This window comes from Scatophagus argus, chromosome 15, assembly GCF_020382885.2.
Source record: "Scatophagus argus isolate fScaArg1 chromosome 15, fScaArg1.pri, whole genome shotgun sequence".
In the NCBI taxonomy this organism is placed as follows: Eukaryota; Metazoa; Chordata; class Actinopteri; family Scatophagidae; genus Scatophagus; species Scatophagus argus.
Genome location: NC_058507.1, coordinates 2,468,864 through 2,490,617, shown reverse-complemented (window position 1 = coordinate 2,490,617; position 21,754 = coordinate 2,468,864). Strand labels below are relative to the sequence as shown.

Sequence of the window (21,754 nt, the reverse complement as noted above, 5' to 3'; positions counted from 1 at the left end):
CTGTGCACAAAAAATATAACTTTCTCTGGCTCTGACATCTTAAAACACATCAGCTACGTCACAAGTCGTCTCATCAGCACCACAAAGCTCCACAGCTCCACCCTCAGGCCTGCTGAGGTCACAGCAGAGTTTGACCTGTTTTGTTTGGAGAAATGAGGTCAGGTGGCTTTCTGCTCGGCAGGTGAGATGCAGAGCTGAGCTCCAGTTTCACATCCACCCTTAGTGCAGCCTTAGAGGTGATTTGTAAGAACCTGAAAGAGGTTCCATCACCTCAGAGGACCTACGGGAGGTTTTGTGATTGGATCTGAAATATTCCTCCCCTGAAAAGTCACATCTCCAACATTAACGGGCCAAACCGTCTGTACCAGCATTCACATTCCATCTTCTCTTTTCAGCCACAATAAGATCAGATTTTAAGCACATAAAGGGTTAAAATCCACCTCTTTTTGCACTTTTAAAACCCTCACTTAAACACAAGCTTTAAAAGTGTCGCAGGAAAAACAAGTCTGGTTGCTTTCTAGCGCTTTTTGTGCAGGAATGAGGGTTTGGGATGAGAAATCATTTTTAAAAATGGTCGCAGAGATGACACACAGGAGCTAAAATGGCTGCGTGGAAGCGATGGGTGACGTATGGTGACTGATGGGACATGAGATGCAAATGAATAAATCAATAAATAATCAACGAAAAATAAATCAAACAAAGAAGAATCAGCATCATTCATAATTTATTCAACAATTATGGTTCATTTAGTAAATTATGTGTCTTTACATGAACACTTGATTTGTGATTTTTTTTTTTTTTTTTAAAAAAACAAAACAAAAACATTTCAAGTTAAACTAAAATCTAAATCCAGTTTAAGTAATTTCTTGAAGAACATCTGGACAAAATAAAAAACACTTTGGAAAATTGGATTAAATAAATAGATAAATAGACATGATAATTATCTCAAAACCAAAACAGGCTATATTTTAGACTAATTTTTTTTTCATTCCAAACATGAGTGCAAAGCCTTAATTTAACCAGTTCAGAGATCACACTGCAACATGTTGCCTCAGAAAACAAAACAGATTTGTTTCCTGTTTGCTTTTTTCTGTTAAAAACCTCAGAAGATCAACACTGGATTCCTATTTTTTGTTTTAAATCTGAAAATTCAGACGGGAGAAAGCGAAGCGCAGCATCAAATCCCGTCTTTCCGCCTGAGAGAAACATTCTCGCTCAGGGTTTCATGAATCTCAGAGACTGATGAGAAAATCCACTTTGCTTTCTGTCTGAAGCACAAGATTCCAGTGTAGAAAGATGGCGGCTGCAGTTTTCTGCCTCCGCGGGTGAACCTGAGAGCCGTCTGAGCTGCTCCTCCTGCAGGTCTGCAGACCTTTAAACACTGCAGATCCTGCTGCCAGTTTGCTTTACCTCAACCTCATGTATTCTTATATATTCTACAAAAAGTAGCATTCTTTTAGTGATTAAAAAAGGGCTGGTGCAAAGTAAAAAAAGTGTGGGTACGACTCTACTCAACTACAAGTGCATCAACTCCCCAACGAGCCGAATATATCAAGAAGAGAAGCAGACCTCACACATTTCTGTCTCTGCTTTTTAACTACTGTGTCATTTTCTTCTAAACTCGGACACCACAGTATGATTTTAACAGGTCAAACACACTTGTGCCGCCTCAAAAATGGAGTAAAATAAAATTCGAAAGAAGTTACACGATGCATAAGTTGCTTATTGCTTGAAATATTTGTTCTTCTAGCACACGGCAGCTTCGCCTCGTCTCCTCGAACTCCGCGGGAAACTTCCAGGACGGTTTATATCGCAGGTGGCAACGCGGCAGCTTCAGCTGCTCCGACCACGTGACGCCGAACATTCACACATGAATAGTGCATTTACACAGTGGCAAAGCTAAACGTCAACTCCTTCTGACTGCTCTAAAGCATCAAACGAAAGCCACGAAAGGGAAAAAACAAGGCAGAAAACGACTGATTCGAGCCCGCTGTCTAAACACACCTCTGCCTTCCTGTTCAATCAGGTAGACTCTGAGCATCTTAAACAACACAGTGCAACACCTCTGCCGGCGGCGAGCCGCGAACGCAGCCCCGTGGAGCTGATTCTGCCGATATTCACATCCTGAATGTTCTCCATTTCCAGATTTCATTATGTTTTCCAAAATTTCTTAAACGAATCTGAAGGTTTGACAGGCTTTCATAAAATCACACTCACATCCCGGTAGCATGTGGGAAATATCACTGACTGTACGGCTGAAATATATTCCTCACTATGACTTCTGTAGTGAAGGCCTACAGAATACAAATACTCCAATAATCAGTACATTATCAGAGTACTTTATGAAGACGTGTGTGTGCTCCTTATGGGAGAGAATTCGCTTTGTCGGACTAAACCAGCAGTCTGAAGATGTCATGAGCGTAAACGGTTAGTCGCTTAATCAATCAACAGAAATTTAATAAATCAGGTTTTGCTGCTGTTTTCTGTTTCATGTAATTAGAACTTAATTTCTCTAAACAAACACTGTAGAGACGTCAGCTTGTGACGGCACTTCCACAACAAAACTACTGTCAGATGAATATGAAAAATAATGAGGACTCAAAATAACAAGTGCAGCCCTACTCAGAGCTCGGACAACAACAACAACAGCATGTTTTTTGGTTTTTTGTTTTAGATTTTCCAGATCTCTTCACTTCTGAGCGTCTGGATCAAACACAGCACTGCATTTAATAAGAGAAAAAAGGAAAAACCAAGAGGCCACATGTTCAAGTCCAAAACGTCCGACTGCAGCCAATATTTTCATCATCAGCTTGTCTTGTAACGATGCTCTGCTCTCTGTGGCAAAATAGTGAATTTCTTAATTTAAAGTCCAATTTACCAATCGATGAGTCATTTCAGCTCCACTAAACTGAGCTGAAGCTCCTCTGAGAAGTTAATAAAAACACTGGGCAGTAGTTTCTAACCATGTGGAGAATATTATCAGAACGGTACAGAAACATCATGGAAACAGTTACTTTATCCACAATGTCCAGGTACAAAGCAGAACTGAGCACCTGCGCATCTGAGCGGCCTTTAAATTCAAACACTGCTCATCCCAAACCTTTTCAGACCTAAATATTGAATCTCCATCAGGCTTCCATACCCTGGCGTGTGTCACTGTCACACATCTGCCCCCGCTCTGACCTTTGACCCCTCCATGCCCAGAAACAGTGGCAGAGCTGCTAATGTACACAACGCTGCCCTGAGCCCGGTCTGTCAGGCGCAGGGACACAAACACTGCGCTCTCCCGCCAAGTGTAATCGAGACGTTGTCACAACGTTCCCGTGACATGTTTACACCGACTGCTGATTTATGCGGCAGAGAGCATGCCATGTCCCGCCAGATCGTCTCCAACCTAAACACACTCCACCAGTGGAGCTGGCTCTGGCCCATGTATGGGGCGAGTGTTTACCCAGCGCCCATCAGCCTGACTGCTCCCAGGCGAAGCAGAGCCCTCGCCCCGTCAGGCAGCGCTGGGTCTGAACTGGGACAGACGAATGAGCTGACAGCGGATTCCGGGACGGGATTAAACAGAGCGTCGTCCACTCTGCGTTATCTCAAGTGCCACTTTCACATCCACGTTCACACCTGAGCTGCTCCCCGCCTGCTGACAAACTACCCAATATTCAGTTCAGTTCAGCGGGAAAAGTGGATCAGCATTTTACAGTCTGTAAGAGCCGAGCCAAACGCGCCCATGTGTGGACGACCAAATAAAAACATCCCTAAGTTTGATTATCAGGCTATTTCAACATTTATTTAGCAAAAATGCTCAACATCAGCTGGTTCCAACCTCTAAAAATTGTCAATGAAAACCAGAGATAATAGGTGCTAGTCAGACAAAATCATTTGAAAATGACTCCTAATACAGAGCAAATATAATCAAAACAATCATTAGTTGCAGTCATAATTGGAATAGTTTGTCATCGTACCAAAAAAACACAGAACGGCCTTGTGTTGAACACAACAGGTAGTCAGTAGTTTGCCCTCCATCCTTGTTTACAACCCCACACATTTTATCGCCGCAGTGCAAATGAAGCAAAACTGACAACTTGTGCCTCAAACTATCGACAGCTGCAGCCAACCAGACTTCAGGTAGCAAATCTTCAGGGGGAACATCAGAGCTCAACCATCTTCTGAAAGTCCATACGCAACAGCGAACCATCTGTGACAGCGGGAGTGTCGAGAGAAGGCCACTTTGCATTTAAACTACAGAGCTCCGGATTACCACGGTCAGCAAACTGCTCTTGTGCACAAAATTCACACATTCACAAGGAGCCACTTCCATCCTCTGACGTGACAGAAACCGAACTCTACCAGCCATCACGGGAACAACAGACCGACGCTGACTTCATGTACTGCTTCAGTGTCCCTACACCCATCATCATCCTCACTGCTCATGAGGACCCGTCGGTCCGAGCCGGTTGGTTTGCTGATATTCAGGAATAATCAGATGTGTTGCAGATACTTTAAGATTTTTGTCTGAACAGTATTAAAAAGTTCAGTGCTCTTTGAAAGGGTGCACTTCTATTATCACGTCATGTCAGTGGCATAAAATGGACTTTAGATAGAATTTATCATAAATATTTCTGGGGCAAAATTTCTTTTAACACAAGTAGTTATTGTGACAGGCCTATCGGTTATTAAATGTGCCACAGTGCAATTTTTGGCATTTTACAAAGATCTACAAAACACAACAGGGACAGAAGAGTTGTGACTAAATGAGACAAAAGACAAAAATCAGTGTAGTACAAAATCAAAAGGAATTACAGCAGAGTTGCTTTTAACATTACTGTAAATGTTGTTAGCTTCAGTCTTTCTGGACAAACATCCAACACTTGTCCATCACGAATCGTCTATTTGCTTCAGCTTTACTGGGAATGATCAAAGTAATGCTGTGATTTTTGGTAGAATTAACGTACAGCATTTCAGTTCAACTCTCTAACCTTGTACACATGATTTAATTAAACTTAATTAAATTTAATGAAGCTTTATGCTGCGTGTAAATACATACTGGGTTGCAGCCACCACTGAAACAACTCATAGCTGGCAATGAGCTACCCTGTCCAAGTACAAGTCAGAAGAGATAACTAAACAACACGGGAGTGAGATGAGCAAAACAAATGACGGTGATGACGATGAATTTTCACTGTGCAAAGTCCAGAAATGATCTCTCATTTCTCTGACATGATGACATGAATGAAATGAAATGAAATATATTTTCCAAACCTGATCAACTCTTGGATCAGTTATGTCCTTTGTCAAGTCTCAAGTTGGTTTCATGTTGTTGTGTTCCCTCTATTAATAAATTATTGAGTAAAATGACACAAAACCAAATATTAACATATAATACACGATCAGTCCAACAGCAATTTAAGTTTCTTTTTTGATTGTGTGCATTTAAAGGCAATGTGCCTTTTTGTTTTTTAAACTACATTTTAAGAACTCAACTTGTGGTGAAATGACCTTCTGAGAAGACGGCTGTCACCTTGTGAATGTCCCTCTGGTTACCAAACTGCTCAGTGGTTTTGTTTGTTTTTTGTTTTGTTTTTTACAAGTGTTAAGTGTCTTTACACAAATTGAGTTAGCTGTTGAGTGTGGCTGCCTTTTCCTTTTCAGCCTTCTCTTTGGCCTTTTCCTTCTCCATCAGCTTCTCCTCCTTCTGCAGCATCGCCATGATGTCAGCCACCTGAGAGGTAGAGATGTCCACGTCCTCCTTGTCGATCAGCTCCACCACCTGAGATGATGCGAGACAAAAGGACTTCATCTCAAAGGCAAAGCTCACATAATCTGCTTCATCAGGACTGTGTGGGTCACTTTGGAGTTTTACTGTGGTGATGATTAAGCTCTTTCACTTATATTTGCTTCATGGATTTGACCCTAAATTTAACTCAACTCTTGTATTTGACCTTTCAAATTAAGAGTAACTGATTATATGAATTACAATGGATTAAGAATTAGCAACATTAGCTAATGTGCACATGTTAAATCCCAATTTTAATTACTTCAAATAATTCAACGTACTGTACATAAATTAATAAATTGTTATAAGTGAAAAGTGGGTGATGTTTCTGCCAACATACAGAAATTACCAAAAATCACAGATCGCCCTCATGTTGTTCAGCAGCCCTGATCTAAAACAAGTGTTGCATTTTATTCATTCATTTCCGACGTACTTTGATGACGTCGTCGATGTCGATCTTCCCGTCCTTGTTGTCGTCGAGAGCCTCCACGATGCTCTGCAGCTTGTGCTCTGGAATGTTCTGGATCTGCCGCATGACGACGATGAGCTCATCGATGCTGATGAGGTTCTCCCTGAAGGTGTAGAACAGACTGCATACAGGAAACGGTATGTAACGAAATGTAATGGAAATGAGATGGAGGAAATCTGAGGTCAACATGCTGCATTCGAGGATCACGCCAAACAAACTGATTTTCAGGTTCCGTTTCTGTTCACGTCAGATTCAATGTTGGTTGAAATTTCCTCAAATTCAATTCATGCTGAAATGCTACCTAAAATGAACATCTCTGTTAATTTTTATATTATAGAGTTTGAAGCTGCTCTGGGCAACTTTTAACACCGACCAAATCAGAAATCAAAAGAATCAAAACAATCAATTTGGGCATTTCAACACAAACCCCAATCACATCCAATCACAGTAAAGGTCACACATCCCTGACAAAAACCAAACAAATACACTGTCTTAAATCTTTCAAATGAAGCAGATTGAGTTCGGTTTGTATTCAGTCTGATTTCATTCAATCAGGAACATAAACTGTTTTTGTTTTAAATGGGCTCACAGCAACCACTGCAGGGAGCAGGAATGGAAGCCAGCTGATCCTTCAGCCGCTGACGGTCGACAACCGGGATGAAATGTTAGCATTTAGCAAGCATGCAAATGGAAGTTTACCACCGTTCAGCTTACCTTGTGGCGTCGCTGTTTTTAGTAAAGAATAATCTGTAAAATTTTGAATAAATTAGAACTTTGTGTAATATTTGGCGCAGTTTGGTAACATAACAGTTTGTGTTTTATTCTGGCAGTAATGATGATGAGGATGAAGATGACAGAAACAAAACATTTAGCACAAAAAGCGATAAAAATACAAAAAACAGGACGTTTTAAAATCTGAAATATGATATGAGAAATCACAAAACACTGCTGAGCTGATGTGGTGAAGAGTTGTGCTAAAAAGGACTTTTCTTCAAAAGCGTCGTCTGCTTGACACACACAAACCACAGCCTGTGAGACGGTGCGAAGCCATGAGAGACAGAGGAGCTTTAAAGAAATAGTTCAACGACGCTCTGGTGCCTCATTCTTATTCTCATTCCCTTTCTTTTCCAGTGTGGGATGAGAAGAATCATGATGTGTTTTTAACATGTGAACAGAGCTGGACAAGCACTCTGCTCATGGCTTCGTCTTTATACTAAACTAGGCTGGACACAAGACACATGCACTATTTAGTCCTGTTTAAGTAACGTTTGTTACAGTTTGTTTGGGTCTGTTCAAGGGAGGGACATGTTGACAACATCCAAAATATGGAATATTGTCCTGGACTTTTGAAGATTTATTGCAAAATGGTTGCACAACAGAAAGCTGAAGTGAAACCCTTCAGCTGCTATTCTGGATCAGCACAGGCAGCAGTGTAGTGGTTAACACAACATATTCAGCTCTTACCCGACAGGTGGGGTGGACCCACTGTCCATCTGTCCGTCCAGGATGACCTTGTCCTTCTCCAGCTCCAGGATGATCTTGTCGATGCGACCGATCATACGGTTGACTCTCTTTGACAGCCGCTGGCTCGCCTTGGACTCCTCTAACGCCCTCTCTTGGCCGCTTTCAGAAAGTTCCTTCTTTATCTCTTCCAGATCCTGGAAAACACATGAATACAAGAGTGAAACACAAACACACACTCACTCTCATACAAAGCAATCATTTGCATGTATGCACCCTGCAGGCTACAAAAACACACATCACACACCTAAAACCCTGTCCCTGTGGACACTATGAATGGCAAGAAATCTTAGCTCTTATCGCTCTGCAATTACTGCAATTACTGCAAGTCGGGCACCTCGTTGTATTCCTGGACGTCATCCTTCAGTTCCTCGAGTTCTTCTTTCTCCAGAGTCAGCAGCTTCTTCTGCTCCTTCAGCTTCGAGCATGCATCACTCAACAGGTCAATCTCCTCCTTGGTGATCTCCTCATCCTGAAACACAAAAGCACCACTGAAGGCATTTGCTTTGAAGTGGCTTACATTAAAACTGTTTTAAAGACTACTTTTTAGATGCTGAATGATAAACACAGGAGGTCATGTTTTCCCTCCATGTCACTCCAGGAACTTTGGAAGGAGGTCAAAAAGTGGATTCACTCAACAAGCACCATGTGAGAATTTTAATATAAACCCACATAAGAGACCAACCCGAAAACACAAAATGGGTAAAAGAGGAAAGCTGTGGAGGACACTGGGACACTCCCCATAACCCCAGAACACATGATGAAGAGGACTCTGTGGAACTACAGAGGCTGTTAGTGGGACAGGAAAAGGTTCGACTCGGTCAGCCTGGAAGGATGGTGAGGGAAAGAGAAGGCCAAGTCTGCAGGGATGTGGGCCACACAGAATTTGCAAATCCTAGTTAGCATTTCTTTAACCAACTCAGACCACCAGATAAAAAGGGACTTTCCATAAAAAGTGAGGAAACGCTGATAAATGTCAACCACACTACTGTAATTTGTTTTATTATAAAGCAGATGTCTACATTTTAGCCCAAAATGGTTAAAAATATCTACATTCTAAAAATATTCTTGTCATAAAAAGAAAATGACAACATTCATCTCAAAATTATCATAAAGCCTTGCAGCGTTATTATTATTGTTAAGTCCTATCGTCCATGTTTTGTTCTACTGAACCAAAGATCTAATGGCAGTCTGAAATACTTCAAATACATGCCACAATTCAGTGCAAGTACTGTTTAGCCCTCATCTGGGTCTGCTCAGACAAAGACCAGATTCTGTGTGTGCAGGGACAAACGGGGAGTGGACGGTGGGAAGGGAAGACATCGTCAAACCTAACCTGGAAACGCAGGAATGTCTGCCACTGTCCAAACTGTGTGGCACAGAAGACGCACAAGTGATCAGATGAAAAGGTGGCAACAAGTGAAAGATACATAAACTACAGTCTGGTTGAGAATCAGTAAAAAGTGAACAATGGGGAAAGAGTTACAATAAAATCCTCTGCTGACATACACTTATTGAAATACAAAGAAGTATTAAAATATAGCACATAACTCTGAAACTGACCACAGCTTTAGAGAGGAAAATGTTTGTTATTCTAACACTGGTGGATAAAAATGCACGTAGACTTCCTGTTTAAAGCAGCATTGAAACAATACACTGAGAGGTGTTACCTTCAAGCCTTCTATGACAGGTGCAGTATCCCGCAGAGTCTCTGAACGAGCAGCAATGTCAGCTTTAGCCCGTTCGGCTTCAAGCTCCAACTCACCCTCCTGCAGAAGACAGTGAGTCACTAAGTGAAACAAGTCTGTTTCATAATCTGGAGGACACCACACCTGCTCCTCATGCATTTATAGCTACGACAAATGAACACCGCATGAGCTGGCAGTAAAATGTTCTGTTTACTTCTGCCTTACATGTCGGTTAGCATCAAACTTGCACTCAATGAAATCAGGCGTCAATCCCAAAGGTAACAGAGAGTTTTGAAAGACACATTTTAAATCGTAGGAGGTCAAACTGCTGTTACCCTGGCAGCCTTCTCTGCAGCATCCGCCAGCCTCTCCATCTCCCTGTCCTTGTTATCCTGGCGTATGGCTGCCTCCTCCTGTAGCGTGGTCTCCAGCTTGGTCTTATTGTCCACTTTGGACAGCTCCAGCTCTGCCACCATCAGCTGCGCCTCCTTTGTCTGGCAGGGAGAGAGCAGGATAGAGCGGATTACCAAAACATTTACAGAAACAGCCACAAACCTGAATTTCCACAGCTGAGCACCACAGCAAACAGGACTACAGCGCAGTCGTACAACCGAGCTTGGGCCTTGTGACGTACCACCATCTCAGGCAGCGTCTGCAGCGTCGTCTTCAGCTGGTCGGCGGGCGAAAGCGTGTCGGGGAGGTACATGGCTCGAGACAGCAGCAGCAGGGATGTGGGGATCTGCTGGTTCAGATGCAGCTCCAGCCACTACAACAGCCCAGTGTAACACAACAGAGGTTATGACGGTACGTGACTACAAACGGACCATTTCAAATCTGCTTAAAGTTCCACAAACTTTACAGAAAACACACAGAAAAAAGTTGTGTAAACATGGGACGATGACGTTTAAGTTTTGTAACTGAGGCAAATGGACGTATGTGTGCCCAAAGGTTGAACCCTGAGCAAATCCTCTTCCTCCTTTTGCTGTTGTTACCTGGCCGAGCTGCTCCCGCAGTCGTTCCTCCGTGACTCCGAGAGATCTCATCCCTCTGACGCGACAGGCCGCCTGCACCTCGTTCACGTTCAGACTCTCCACCCCTTCTTCCGCTATCAGCTGGATGAATAGAGTTCACACAGTGCGTCTGATGATTAACTACTTTCCATTTCAGTCCAAAAAATGCATAAAAAACTGTAAAGAGTTAAATGCCAAGTACTGTTGAACTGTAAGAGTGCTGCACCCATCACCTCTTACTAATTTATGATTTGACTTTTTATGACATCGACTAGAACTTCAGCACTGAGGTTCAGACCTTGTCATCTGCACGGATGGACCTCAGCTTCATGATGAGCTGGAAGCGGAGGAAGTTGTTGGTCCCGATGGACTGGAGCTCCAGGAGGCGGCAGAGAGCCACCAGCTGAGGTCGGGTCAGGTTGTCCAGAGTCAGCTCATCCTCAAACAGTTTGGAGAATTTTATGATCTGCTCATTACTGGGACGTTCACCAGAGTCCCGGATCTACAAAGATCAAGAAGTTCTGACTTGCAAAATCATTCTGGAAAAAGGAGCTGCAGATACATTTCATCACTGCAACCACCAGAGGGCAGTACTGAGCCTGTTTGTCACTCATTTCATGATGCCTTGCCTACACCGACACCTACCTTCTGGAAGAAGGTGGAGAACTCCTCCGTCACGTTTCCCAGAGCCGCCTTGTTCCGCAGAGCGATCTCCTCGATGGTGTCCTGCAAGAACTTGGCCATCTCCAGTTTGACCCTCAGCTCCTTTTTTAACCTCTCCTCCTGAAAACAAATTCAACGGTAAAAACAAGTCCTCTATCTTCTCAATAAATAGCATTTTGTGACGCATCCTGTCGCCAAGAAAACACCAGAATGCATCTGCATATTATTTAGAAACATCAATCTGCTGATTATAAACCCCCACAGTGTACTGGTGTTGAGCTCAGACTCACAACGATTAGCAGACTGATTGATTAGTCAATGCTGGAGCATTCATTTGAGCTACAGTGTCTTAAACCACTTTGGCACAAAACACTGACCCAAAAATGGAAATAAATAATAATAAAGTTGTTTTTTTGCTACTACAACAGTTAGCAAAATTATCCCAGAGACTGATCTTATGCCTTTTGTGTCCATCAGGCAGCTCCGACTACCTTCTTTGATTGTGTCTCGAAGGTGGATGGCAGCATGTTGGGGAAGAGTTTCAGAGCTACAGGAAGCAGGAACTCCATGAAGGGGACGATGATGAACACCAGGAAGGGCAGAAGTCTGAAGACGTCAGCACAGGTTCTGAGGAACTATGGAGAAAATTAAGAAAAAATCTGGAATTAGAACCAACTCCTGGAAAATGAGGACAACTGAGATTTTTGTGCATCTTCAACACTTTTTAAATAATCTAAGTTGGGTTTGACAAACTGATGCTTTTGTTTCACATTCACATTTGTCTGCCTGCATTCGTTTCAGCGATGCAGATGGCTTCTCAGAACGTGCGCAGTAGGGGCCTCCAAGTACCATTCACTTCCACCTGGCTGAAGTTCGTGCACATCTCCAGCAGGGAGCAGTAGCGTGAGGAAAAGCAAACAGGGGGGGCCATGTGAAAATGTTTACCTCATCTTCCTTTGTCCCTTGGTACAATCAGCCTGCTCAGTCCCTCTTGCAACAGTTTCAACAGTCAGCACTTCTAACCCTGTGCCCATACATCCCCAGAGCAACAGAAACCTCCTAATTCACTGGTGTGTCATTTACATGGAGCTGCAGACCAAAGTGAACATTCTGCCTTACAGGGCTCACAAACTGTCCACTTGAGCCAACAGGAAGCACATTTGTTCAGCACAGACCTGAACAATCCTCACAGTATAGAAGAACCAGACCAACACTAGTCTGCTTCATTGTACAGCTGTCCAACTGTGGCTTACTGACCGTCCCGGGACACAATCCCAACCAGCCATCTACAGAAATGGCCCTGAGGCCAAAACACGAGTCCTTCTTTCTCTGCCCTTTCCACCTGCATGTCAGCGGAGGACCAGGGTGAAGGAATTAGGCCAGCCTGAGTGAAAGGGCCTTTGTCCGCAGTCCCATTGACATGTATATCATCTCCCAGAGTTCCACATCAAAAGGAGGGAGGAGGGGGGTGACAGATTAAAATGGAGGAAGACTTAAACAGAGGCCTGAGTATTGGAAGCGAATATGAAAGGGGGAGATTAAGGAGGCAAAACCAGTCCAGGTTAGATGAATGGGGTGTAGATGGGCTTGGGACATGCACTCCCAGGGAGTCAGCTGCATTTGAAAAGGTGCAGATGGGTTGGTGGAGCGGGTTTAAGGTGGAGGGGCAGGACTGTGGTCATCACCAGCACTGACCAGCAGCTATTAGAGCTGTGATAAGGCTCAGTTTCCCCTGTTAGTTCAGCATAATCACACAGAGCAGAGTAAACGGTGCATTAAAAATGTACTCTGTTATACCACATACAATGATATTAGAAATGTTCTGATACCTGTTTTTTACATGTCAAGAGATACAGAGCACCAATCCCATACCAGCATATGAATGAACGAACAAATATATATTATTTTTAAGAGCTGGTCTAACCCTGCTGTGGCATCACTGCTATCATTGTTTCCATGGCCTCAGTCAGGTTAAATCTTTTCGAAAAACACTAACAAATACATGCAGAGAACGAAATGCAACAGACCCTTCTTTGATCGCCTGGTTTTACAGTCATGCACATGTGGTTTAAGTTGCAGTCGCTTGCCATCTATGTTAGCATCTTGTGCAGTAAAAAAAAAAAAATCTGTCAAGTTGCAGACCTGCAGTTACAAGTGCAGCAGAGACTTGCACACTCAAGCCAATAGCTGATCCAGCATTTTAGACTGTGTCAGAGGTATGGTTTGGGAACAATTCTTATCTCATCTTGTAACTGAGTGGCTTTTTACAATGACCCTCAGAAAGGTCAAAGTAAAATTTACATCAGCAAACAAGTCACCAGGCACGTTTCAACTCTTCCCTGTACTGTTGCCCCATCCCGCTGCAAAGCACAGAAGAGGTCCCATTGTCATCACACGTCGGTCCGACTTGTGGAACTGCATTGTAAACATGCCTTTGCCCTCATGTCAATCACAACAGCAATTCACAGTTAAAGAGCACCCGCATCACTCACACCATGCCAAACATGGCCGCCGAGTCTGTATCCATCCTGTGCAACTGCAGGATGTGGTAACAGTAGGTGTGACCCGAGCTGACCTGCTCACCTTCCCTAAAATGACACCCGCATCAGGTGACTGTAACAGGCACCGGGCCTCAAGCCAGACAGCCTCTGTGAGCAGGCGGACTCAGAACAAGGCGGATCGTGTTAAAGAGCACTGGAGGAGTCTGGCTTCTCGACATGTTACTACCAAAAGAATAAGCTCATAACCCAGAAAAGTAGCACTTACTTACTGAGCATGTTCCAGCTGAGCAACATCACTTTCAGTTACTTTTAGTTCGTTTTATAAGATATTTTACCACAGTTACATCATCACCAGTTGTTGTAAACCTAAAATAAGGAACTAAAAGTTTAAGTTTTTACACCGTTAAGGAATCGGTGGTGGAAAGCACAACTGCTGAAACTATGAAGAGGGACCCAGTGTTGAAGTAAAATGAGGATTTTGTTTAATCAAAGAGGCGACACAAAAAAACCTTCTTCATAAAGAGCTTTAATCAAGCTGTACAATCTGCTGAGCGCCTGGTGAGTAAACACTCAGCGTGCAGCCAATTTCTGTAATTGATCCCATTAGGTTTGAGAGGCTGTGGATTAAACATTATAGAACAAGACGTCTAGCTGTCAAAGTGTGCTCAGCCATCTCCGATGTCCAAACTCGTGCTGGTTATCTGCTCAGTGAGACTCTGAGCCTTCTTTCACTGGAAACACTGGCTGATTCACGGTTTACTGCCGACTGTTTCTGCAAGCCTGTGAACGGAGCTGCAACAACTGCTCGATCAATCGATTAGTTGGACTGCTGGCTGGGCAAAAGAAGCGATCTGAAGACATCATTTTCAGTTCTGGGAAGTTTTGATGAGCATTTTTCACAATTTTTTGACAATTTATGAATGAAACAATCGCGAAAATAACCAGTAGATTAATCAATGGTTAGTTGTGGCCCCGCCTTTTAACAGACCACTGATTTCTGATTTACTTGCCACACACGGTCTAGACTGACCAGTATTTTAAGCTTGGTAAGGCCTGCCCCTCTCAGGTCCTTCCAGTCCATGAGTTTCATAAGAATGCTCACAGTGTCAACCATGTCAAATTGAAACAATTATCAAAATAAACTGACACTTCATACATCTATTTTCTGAGCACTTGGCTTCAGCTCTGAGAGTCGGGCCCGGGAGAAAACAGCGGAAAAACCACTGCTGTCCTCCAGCTAAACCTTTCCTGCAGATCTCACCTGTCTCCTCTCGCGGCGGGACAAGGCGTGTCCATTCAGCACCCTCCACAGCATCCGGCCAGCAATGGTGGTATCAATCCACAGCAGCTTGAAGCCGTGGTAGTAGTGTTTTATTTCATCTATGACCCGCTGTCGGAGCGTCCTTCTCACAGGCTCTGCGTCCAGCGTGGGGCTGTACACCGGGCCCCCTTCCTCCAGCTTCTTCTTCTTGTCCTTTAATGAACGCAGTGACTTCTCCACCTTGGAGTCGTCCCATCTCCTACTGGAGGTGTGTATCCACCGAACACCGGGGATGTCCTGTGGTCGCGCTATCGTCCACTGAGCCCCAGTAGTGATTGCAGGGTACAATGAAGAGGAGGCCCCCAACACAAAAGCACAGTAGAGCTGCTGTGAGTCAGGGCTCTGGCAGGGGCCCACATAGCCATCTGAGAAGGGGAAGGAAGGACTGGATGAAGAGACCCGGGACAAACTGCCAAGTCGGAGCCCATCAAGTCTGAGGGAACAACAGGATGAAGAACTTCAGACAAAGTTCAGTTCAAAGTTTTAGATAAAAAAAAGAAATAATACTGTAAAATAATAATATCTACTTAAAAGGAATTATAAGACATTTAGGATTAGACAGAGCAGCTCAGAAAAGATTTCTTATTGGTGCTTTTACCAGAAAGAATCACTGGTGTACAAAAAAAAAAAACAACTTGGCAGCTGGAATGCTGATAACAAGTACTGGCTTATATATATTACATACATCTTGAAACATTTTAAATCATTTACTGGAATAAAAAAAGTATAGACTTTTCAGAAAATGTAGGCGTGTAATGCTTCTGAGAAAAAACGAAGCCTTTAATTTGATGTTAGAGCTTGATTAAACAAAGGTGTGTCAGGTGTTGTGTTAGCATGCAGTGTCAGATTCCACCTAAAGTTGGCAAAAGACCAAATATAAAATATCCATATCCATAAAATGATCTAGAGATTACATTTAGGACAAGGTTTGAGGCACAAAGCTCCCAAAACTTCAAACAAGCTTGCACATATACTGTTTTTATCCAAAAAGCAGCATCTGAAGAACCACAATAAAAGTTACTGTCAGATGTTTCCAGAAACTCCAGACATTGTGAAATCCGAGGGCATTTAATTGGCTTACTTTTGACTGGAGAGTCTGAGTGCTGTGCAGTTCAAACAGGAACCATCTTGTAGTTTCCCTGAAAAGAAGGAAAAAATGAGCAGCTGTTCTGTTAATAAGCCATTAGACAGAGAGGGACACAAACACACACAAAGCATCCTCAGAGACTTCATGAGCTGCTGCTGAAGAGCAGAGCGTCCGCTATCAGCTATCTGGTATCACTAACCTGACTGTGACACCAGCAAAAACAAACAGAGCCTGTAGCTAATAATGCAATAACATGATGTCTTTCACAATGGTCCGTCTCAGAATATACGACAGGATCTTCTGCAGTCTTGGTAGCATACAAATATTAGGCACAAGATTATCTAGAATGGATTTTATACTGAACTATTTTCTCTTGAGGTTACATTTTTATTTGTCTATACCCAGTTTCAGTGATTGTCTTTGCTGCTTAATACTCTGCAGTGTACCTTACAGCCAAACGCATTATTTTTCTGTCTTAGAGGCCAGGATATTCACACCCTCAGTGAGGCCCACAGAGGGGCTCTAAATCCCCAGAGGGCCCCCTGTCACAGTGACGTACAGGCAGGCAGAGGGCGGAGTGGGGAGATACTTCCAGCCAATCGCCTCAGAGCACATGGCTAGACCACACCTTTTTATTCTACCTTTCACGTGGCCTGCTGGAGTGAATCCAGTAAGGCCTGGCTGAACATGACAGGCTGTGGCTGGCAGTTTACTGGAACATTGTCACCTTTGTGGCTGATTAGCCAGCAACTGTAGCACAGTAAGAAAACCCTGGAAATACAGTAGACAGCCTAACCCAACCCTCCACCTCTAACCTGCACTGCACGAGCAGCTACGCTCTGCTACAGCATTTCAGCTGTGCTTTTATCCCCTGGGGGATTTCGCAGTTTTAGTTTCACATTCATTATTCACATTTCACTACACCGATCAGAATCAGAAATCCTTTATTTATCCCCGAGGAGAAATTCTTTTTACCTACATACATTGCAGTTTGCAATTTTCCCGACCAAGAAATTGAAAATGAAAGATAGTAACAAAATATATTTAAAAAAATAAAATAAGATAAAATATCAGATATTTTATAAAATATCAGATATTTAATCTGATGATGTACTTATTGCATTTGTTATTTTTTGTCAGCAAGACTACCTTCAAATCACACAATGGTGGATAAAATTATCTCTTTATCGTGTAGCTCGATGAAAAATACAAACAAAATCAGAAATCAGAAGGAAAATCAAAATCTCTCTTTTTCATATAAACTCCACAGCTGTACTCCTCGTATGCTGCTATCATGTGTTGCTTTTACACAAAGACAACCATTAAAAGGACCTAACGTTGTTTACTATGCCACGTTGGCACTAATACTGAACACTGAGTTAATTGCCTGGTTGAGTCAGTTTTATTTCTATAACCCAAAATTGTCCCCTAAGAGCTACACAGTCCATTCAGTTTATGATGAGATGACACCCTCTCTTCTTACATATGTTCTTCAGATAGAAAAGAAAAAGCACTCCAAAACTTGAACAAAGAAGAGGTAGGAACCTCAGGAAGAGCAACAGGGCTTCCACTCAGGCAGTAAATACTGTCTGTACGGAGGAGGCAAATACCAACTCTGAAGACCTTGTTCAAGTCGATATGAAACTCCAAATGACTGCAGCAAATATGTTTTTTGACCTGCCAAAAACCAAGGATGTTTACTAAACCCCAGTAAGAACAGGACTTAAATCAAGTGCAACATTGCTAATGTTTTTATGTCATTCAGATCCGTGTTAATAAAAAAGACTGACTTCATTAAAGCTCTCTGTGGGGCCGAGAATTTTATTTATGTTTTCCTAGTTAGTGATTAGCATTTGTGAAAGCAAGAAATCTTATCTTGTATTTTATGAGGCATGTCTACAGAAGATACTAAACCCTGAGCCAAGTTCCTATGGAATTTGTTTAAATTCTGCACAACTCCAACACAAATACAATACAGAACTTCTACAGAAACAACCAAATCTCTACTGACATCTTAAAGCAATCTAGAGTATTAATTTGGTGTTCTAGGACTTTGATTACTATGGCCGTGGCCTTGATCTGGTCTTGATACACTTTGGAGTCGGTCTTGGCTTGAACTGAACTAGGTCTGGTCACGGCGGGTCATGAAGAGGCCATGCTCATATATGACCCACAGCCTGCAGCTGTCTGACTGTTAAATGCTAAAACCAGCAGCCTGGTGACACTTCCTCAGTCACTGTGTGAGCAGCATATCACCCAACAGGTCTGGAGCCACTTCTTGGAAGTGCTGTATCGATCTGTCAAATTCTTTGTTTATTGTGTTTTGACTCTTTTTTGGCAGATAAATTACACTCAAGTCTCCAACCAAAACTGTCCAAAAAGGACGATCACACTTAATGAACAGTAAAAAGGCAACCAGATGAACCGATCTCTTTATCTTTAGAAATTTGTTTGGCTCCACAATTGAAATCAAACCATATCTTGGAAACAGAAGTGACATGGACTCAGAACAAGTTTGTTTACTGGACAGACTGAAATCCAGATTGTGGTTAGTTTTCAAAGGCCTGGCTGTCACAGTATGTGGCTTTAGTGGCTCTCAAATGTCAAACATCTCCTTTCACAGGACTCATAAAATATGAAGTTTCTGGGTCACTTTCCCATGAAAGTCCACCTCAGTTCCAATCAAATTCCAATACCTGAATTTGGACGTGTGCAGATACAGAGTACCAACCTTAACCCAGTGTTTCATTAATAAGCTCTATGTCTCACTGCGTGGAGACTGCGATCATTCTTTGATGTGTAAAGCTTCATCTGGTCTGACGATACCCGATCCAGATATCTGAGTCTGTATGGGATCAATATCCAATAGATGCCCACTGAAAGTGTCCTTACACCAATACACGTGTACCATCTCATTATCACAACTGAAACTCTGTTCTTCATGTTGTTAACTTACGCTACGATAGATAATCTTTATTACTTCTGACCTCACAACCTTCGCTTGACAACTTTTACAGATCCACTCTGCAAAGACAGCATACTAGTCAATGTTCAGCAGTCACAGCGCAATTTTCTCTTTTCACCTTAAATAAATACATTACTGCACACAGTATCAGCATATCTCTTATCCTAATACTGTAATATTCACAAACAAAATGCAGCTGGGGGGATTAGAATGTAGAATATCTCAACCAGAATAGAAGCTGATGCCCACCTGCCACACTACAGGCATGTAATAGCACCGACATCAGCACAGACATGAAAACTGCACTCAGCCCGTCTCAGGTGGAGTTATAAGAGTTACTGACCTTTCCTCATGGAGTCACCACAATTCGTCTGATAGTCTGGGCCCAAAGCCAAGAACACAATCTCAGTTCATCAAGTGCAGACAGACTAAGTCCCTTTATGACTCTCTCATCTATTTATACGCCTGGCTGTTTCATGCACCAACTAAACTATAGTCTTCAACACCACTCACTTACAGCTGTGATATACAACAGCTAACATGCAAAGCTTATCACAAACACATGGTGATGAAATTACTGAGCTGTTCTGGACCTGTGCCCAGTTCAAACCAGTGATGAAATCATGCATAAAAATATAAGAGCACTCCTCTAAAAGCTACTCAAATAGAAAGTTCTGGTTGTTTTTCTCTGTATCATATCATAAAATGAATACTTTGTGTTTATCTGTTGGTGAGAGAAAGTAGACACAATTACACTACAATAACACTACTCTACTTTATTTTGCACAACATTACATTGTTTATTTGTTGTATATACACTTGTTTATATTGCCTTGTATATATATTTTATATTGCCACTTTTTATATTGCTATTTTTAACATTTTGTATATCTTATTGTGTGTATTGCTGCTGTTGCACTGTGATTTCCCAGCCTGGGATCAATAAAGTATATCTATCTATCTATCAATCTATCTATGTAAATACCAAAAACTAAGCACTGGATGATACATACATGAACCATCAGTGAAAGTCATCTGCATGTACAAACATCACCATTCCTGTGGTCAGTCTAGTTTAATAAAGAGCCAACCAAGACACACTGCAACACGATGACAAAACAAGACAATCTGGTTCATTTGACAAAATTAGCACACCACAGAACCAAAATGAAGCCCCGTTCGTTTTATCACCTTGTTTTTATAAGGTTATCAGGAGGGAACCCGTCTGCCATTACAACGAGCATCCTCTCAGTCTGCGGAGGGCGGAAGCAGACACCAGGGGTGTCCTAAGATAACCCGATTCCTTAATCATGATTTACTCCTTATTGAATTCTCACCAGAGATGTGCGGTGCCTGGAGCTGCGCAGTCTCGCTACGAGATGACGCCGGACATGAAATACAGCCACGATCAAAAGTCATAACGGAACTGTGGCTTTACAGAATGTCAAGTAATGTATGATGCTCAGTTATCTGATGGCATCCTGTCACCTTGAGTCATGCACCATCTTCCTAAAAACCCAAACAGGGCCAACCAAAGATCACCTGCCTGTGTAAAGACTCCTCTGGATGCTAACGTGACAAGTCGATTGTTGACATAATACTAACAGACAAATGAATTACACAGTAACAAACTCACAGAAAACCTTACCTTTTCTGAATTCGTTCTTTAACGACCTGGACGTTTTCATTAAAGGTGCCCGAGACCTCGTAAACAGGATTAACGCCATGCGGAAGCTTAATGTTTAAAAAGGCTAACGTTACCTTTAACAGACACAGTAAGTCACAAGCTAGCCGGTGTGCTAGCCACCGTCTTTTTTAAGATGTCGAAACGGAAGGACCACTGTCGTGGTACACAAAGGTATCAATATACTTGTAATTATGCTTTTAATAAGCCACGACGCGTGTATAACTGTACATCGGAAACTTTAGCTCAATAGCATGTCCTTCCCTTGAACGAGGATGTCAGCTAGCCGGCCCAGGCTGACAAGTGACGTCAATCTAGTGCTGCGTGTTTGTTAAGCGACTTGTGAAGCGTGAGGCGGAGAAACTTCCGGTGTATTGATAGAATAAAAGCTCGCGATGACTTTTTCTTCCTCATAAAGGTGAATTCATTTTAAGACAATTCATAATTTTGATCGTTGTGAAAGAAAAGTGCATTACAGATTTGTGTTGAGACCTGATAAAAATGTTATATTTTATATTAGACTACACACCTTTAACAAAAACCTGCAAATTACCACTTCTACATACCACTGTATTCATTGTCTAAGTTAGTTTTTGATGCCCTTCCCTATATAAGACTTTAAGATACACAAAATGAGAGGTTAAATGGAAAACTCAAAATTCAACACAAAAAATAAAAACTCAAACACTGACAAAGTAAAAATAAAACTGAATAATATGCAACAGGTCATTCACGACTATATGGCTAATCCCTCTTCAAAACTACCATCTAAAAGTTAGAGAGTTGGCTTGTGTAATTCCCAAACCAGCAGGATGCTGTGGGTGAGGAAAGAGAAGGAGCAGCAGCTTCCCGTTCCTCACTAACACAGCTGAGGTAGGCCCTGAAGCTCAGCTGTAGTATCAGAGCTGCAGCTCACCAATAAAGAGGACTGTGTTGACACTAGCTGGCTTTGTGAATGTGTAAATGAGTAACCATGAGTGTGAGCTGGAAAGCATTGTTGAAAAGCTTTTGTAGATAAATACGGAAACTAAAACTAAAAATAACTGCACAATTTTATGGAGGGCCA

General features: G+C 42.4%; 1 protein-coding gene across 6 annotated transcripts; it reads right to left on the bottom strand.

Moving 5' to 3' along the window:
- Positions 1 to 962: 962 nt before the first annotated feature.
- letm1 (leucine zipper-EF-hand containing transmembrane protein 1) lies at positions 963 to 21,012 on the bottom strand. 6 transcript variants are annotated; one of them, XM_046412918.1, is made up of 16 exons: positions 20,653 to 21,012; positions 16,034 to 16,091; positions 14,893 to 15,385; positions 11,622 to 11,765; positions 11,113 to 11,250; positions 10,766 to 10,969; positions 10,450 to 10,569; positions 10,092 to 10,223; positions 9,793 to 9,951; positions 9,440 to 9,538; positions 9,106 to 9,138; positions 8,107 to 8,241; positions 7,713 to 7,906; positions 6,963 to 6,995; positions 6,213 to 6,369; positions 963 to 5,773 (listed from the first exon to the last, which is right to left on the bottom strand). In XM_046412918.1, exons 1-16 carry the CDS (start codon positions 20,729 to 20,731, stop codon positions 5,621 to 5,623), a joined length of 2,331 nt encoding a protein of 776 aa, XP_046268874.1. In that variant the 5' UTR covers positions 20,732 to 21,012; the 3' UTR covers positions 963 to 5,620. The 6 variants fall into 6 exon arrangements, with proteins under 6 accessions (XP_046268874.1, XP_046268875.1, XP_046268876.1 ...); XM_046412919.1 differs by having other exon boundaries at positions 6,213 to 6,351; XM_046412920.1 differs by lacking the exon at positions 6,963 to 6,995 and having other exon boundaries at positions 20,653 to 21,011.
- Positions 21,013 to 21,754: the final 742 nt, after the last annotated feature.

Bases quoted from the DNA above. Each gene is read 5' to 3' on its own strand.
- letm1 (XM_046412918.1), bottom strand. From the start codon at position 20,731: ATGGCGTTAATCCTGTTTACGAGGTCTCGGGCACCTTTAATGAAAACG. The intron at 10,570-10,765 runs GTCTGAACCTCA...CTATTCATCCAG, and splicing joins CCATCCGTGCAGATGACAAG to CTGATAGCGGAAGAAGGGGT. The intron at 10,224-10,449 runs GTAACAACAGCA...GGGCTGTTGTAG, and splicing joins TGCGGGAGCAGCTCGGCCAG to TGGCTGGAGCTGCATCTGAA.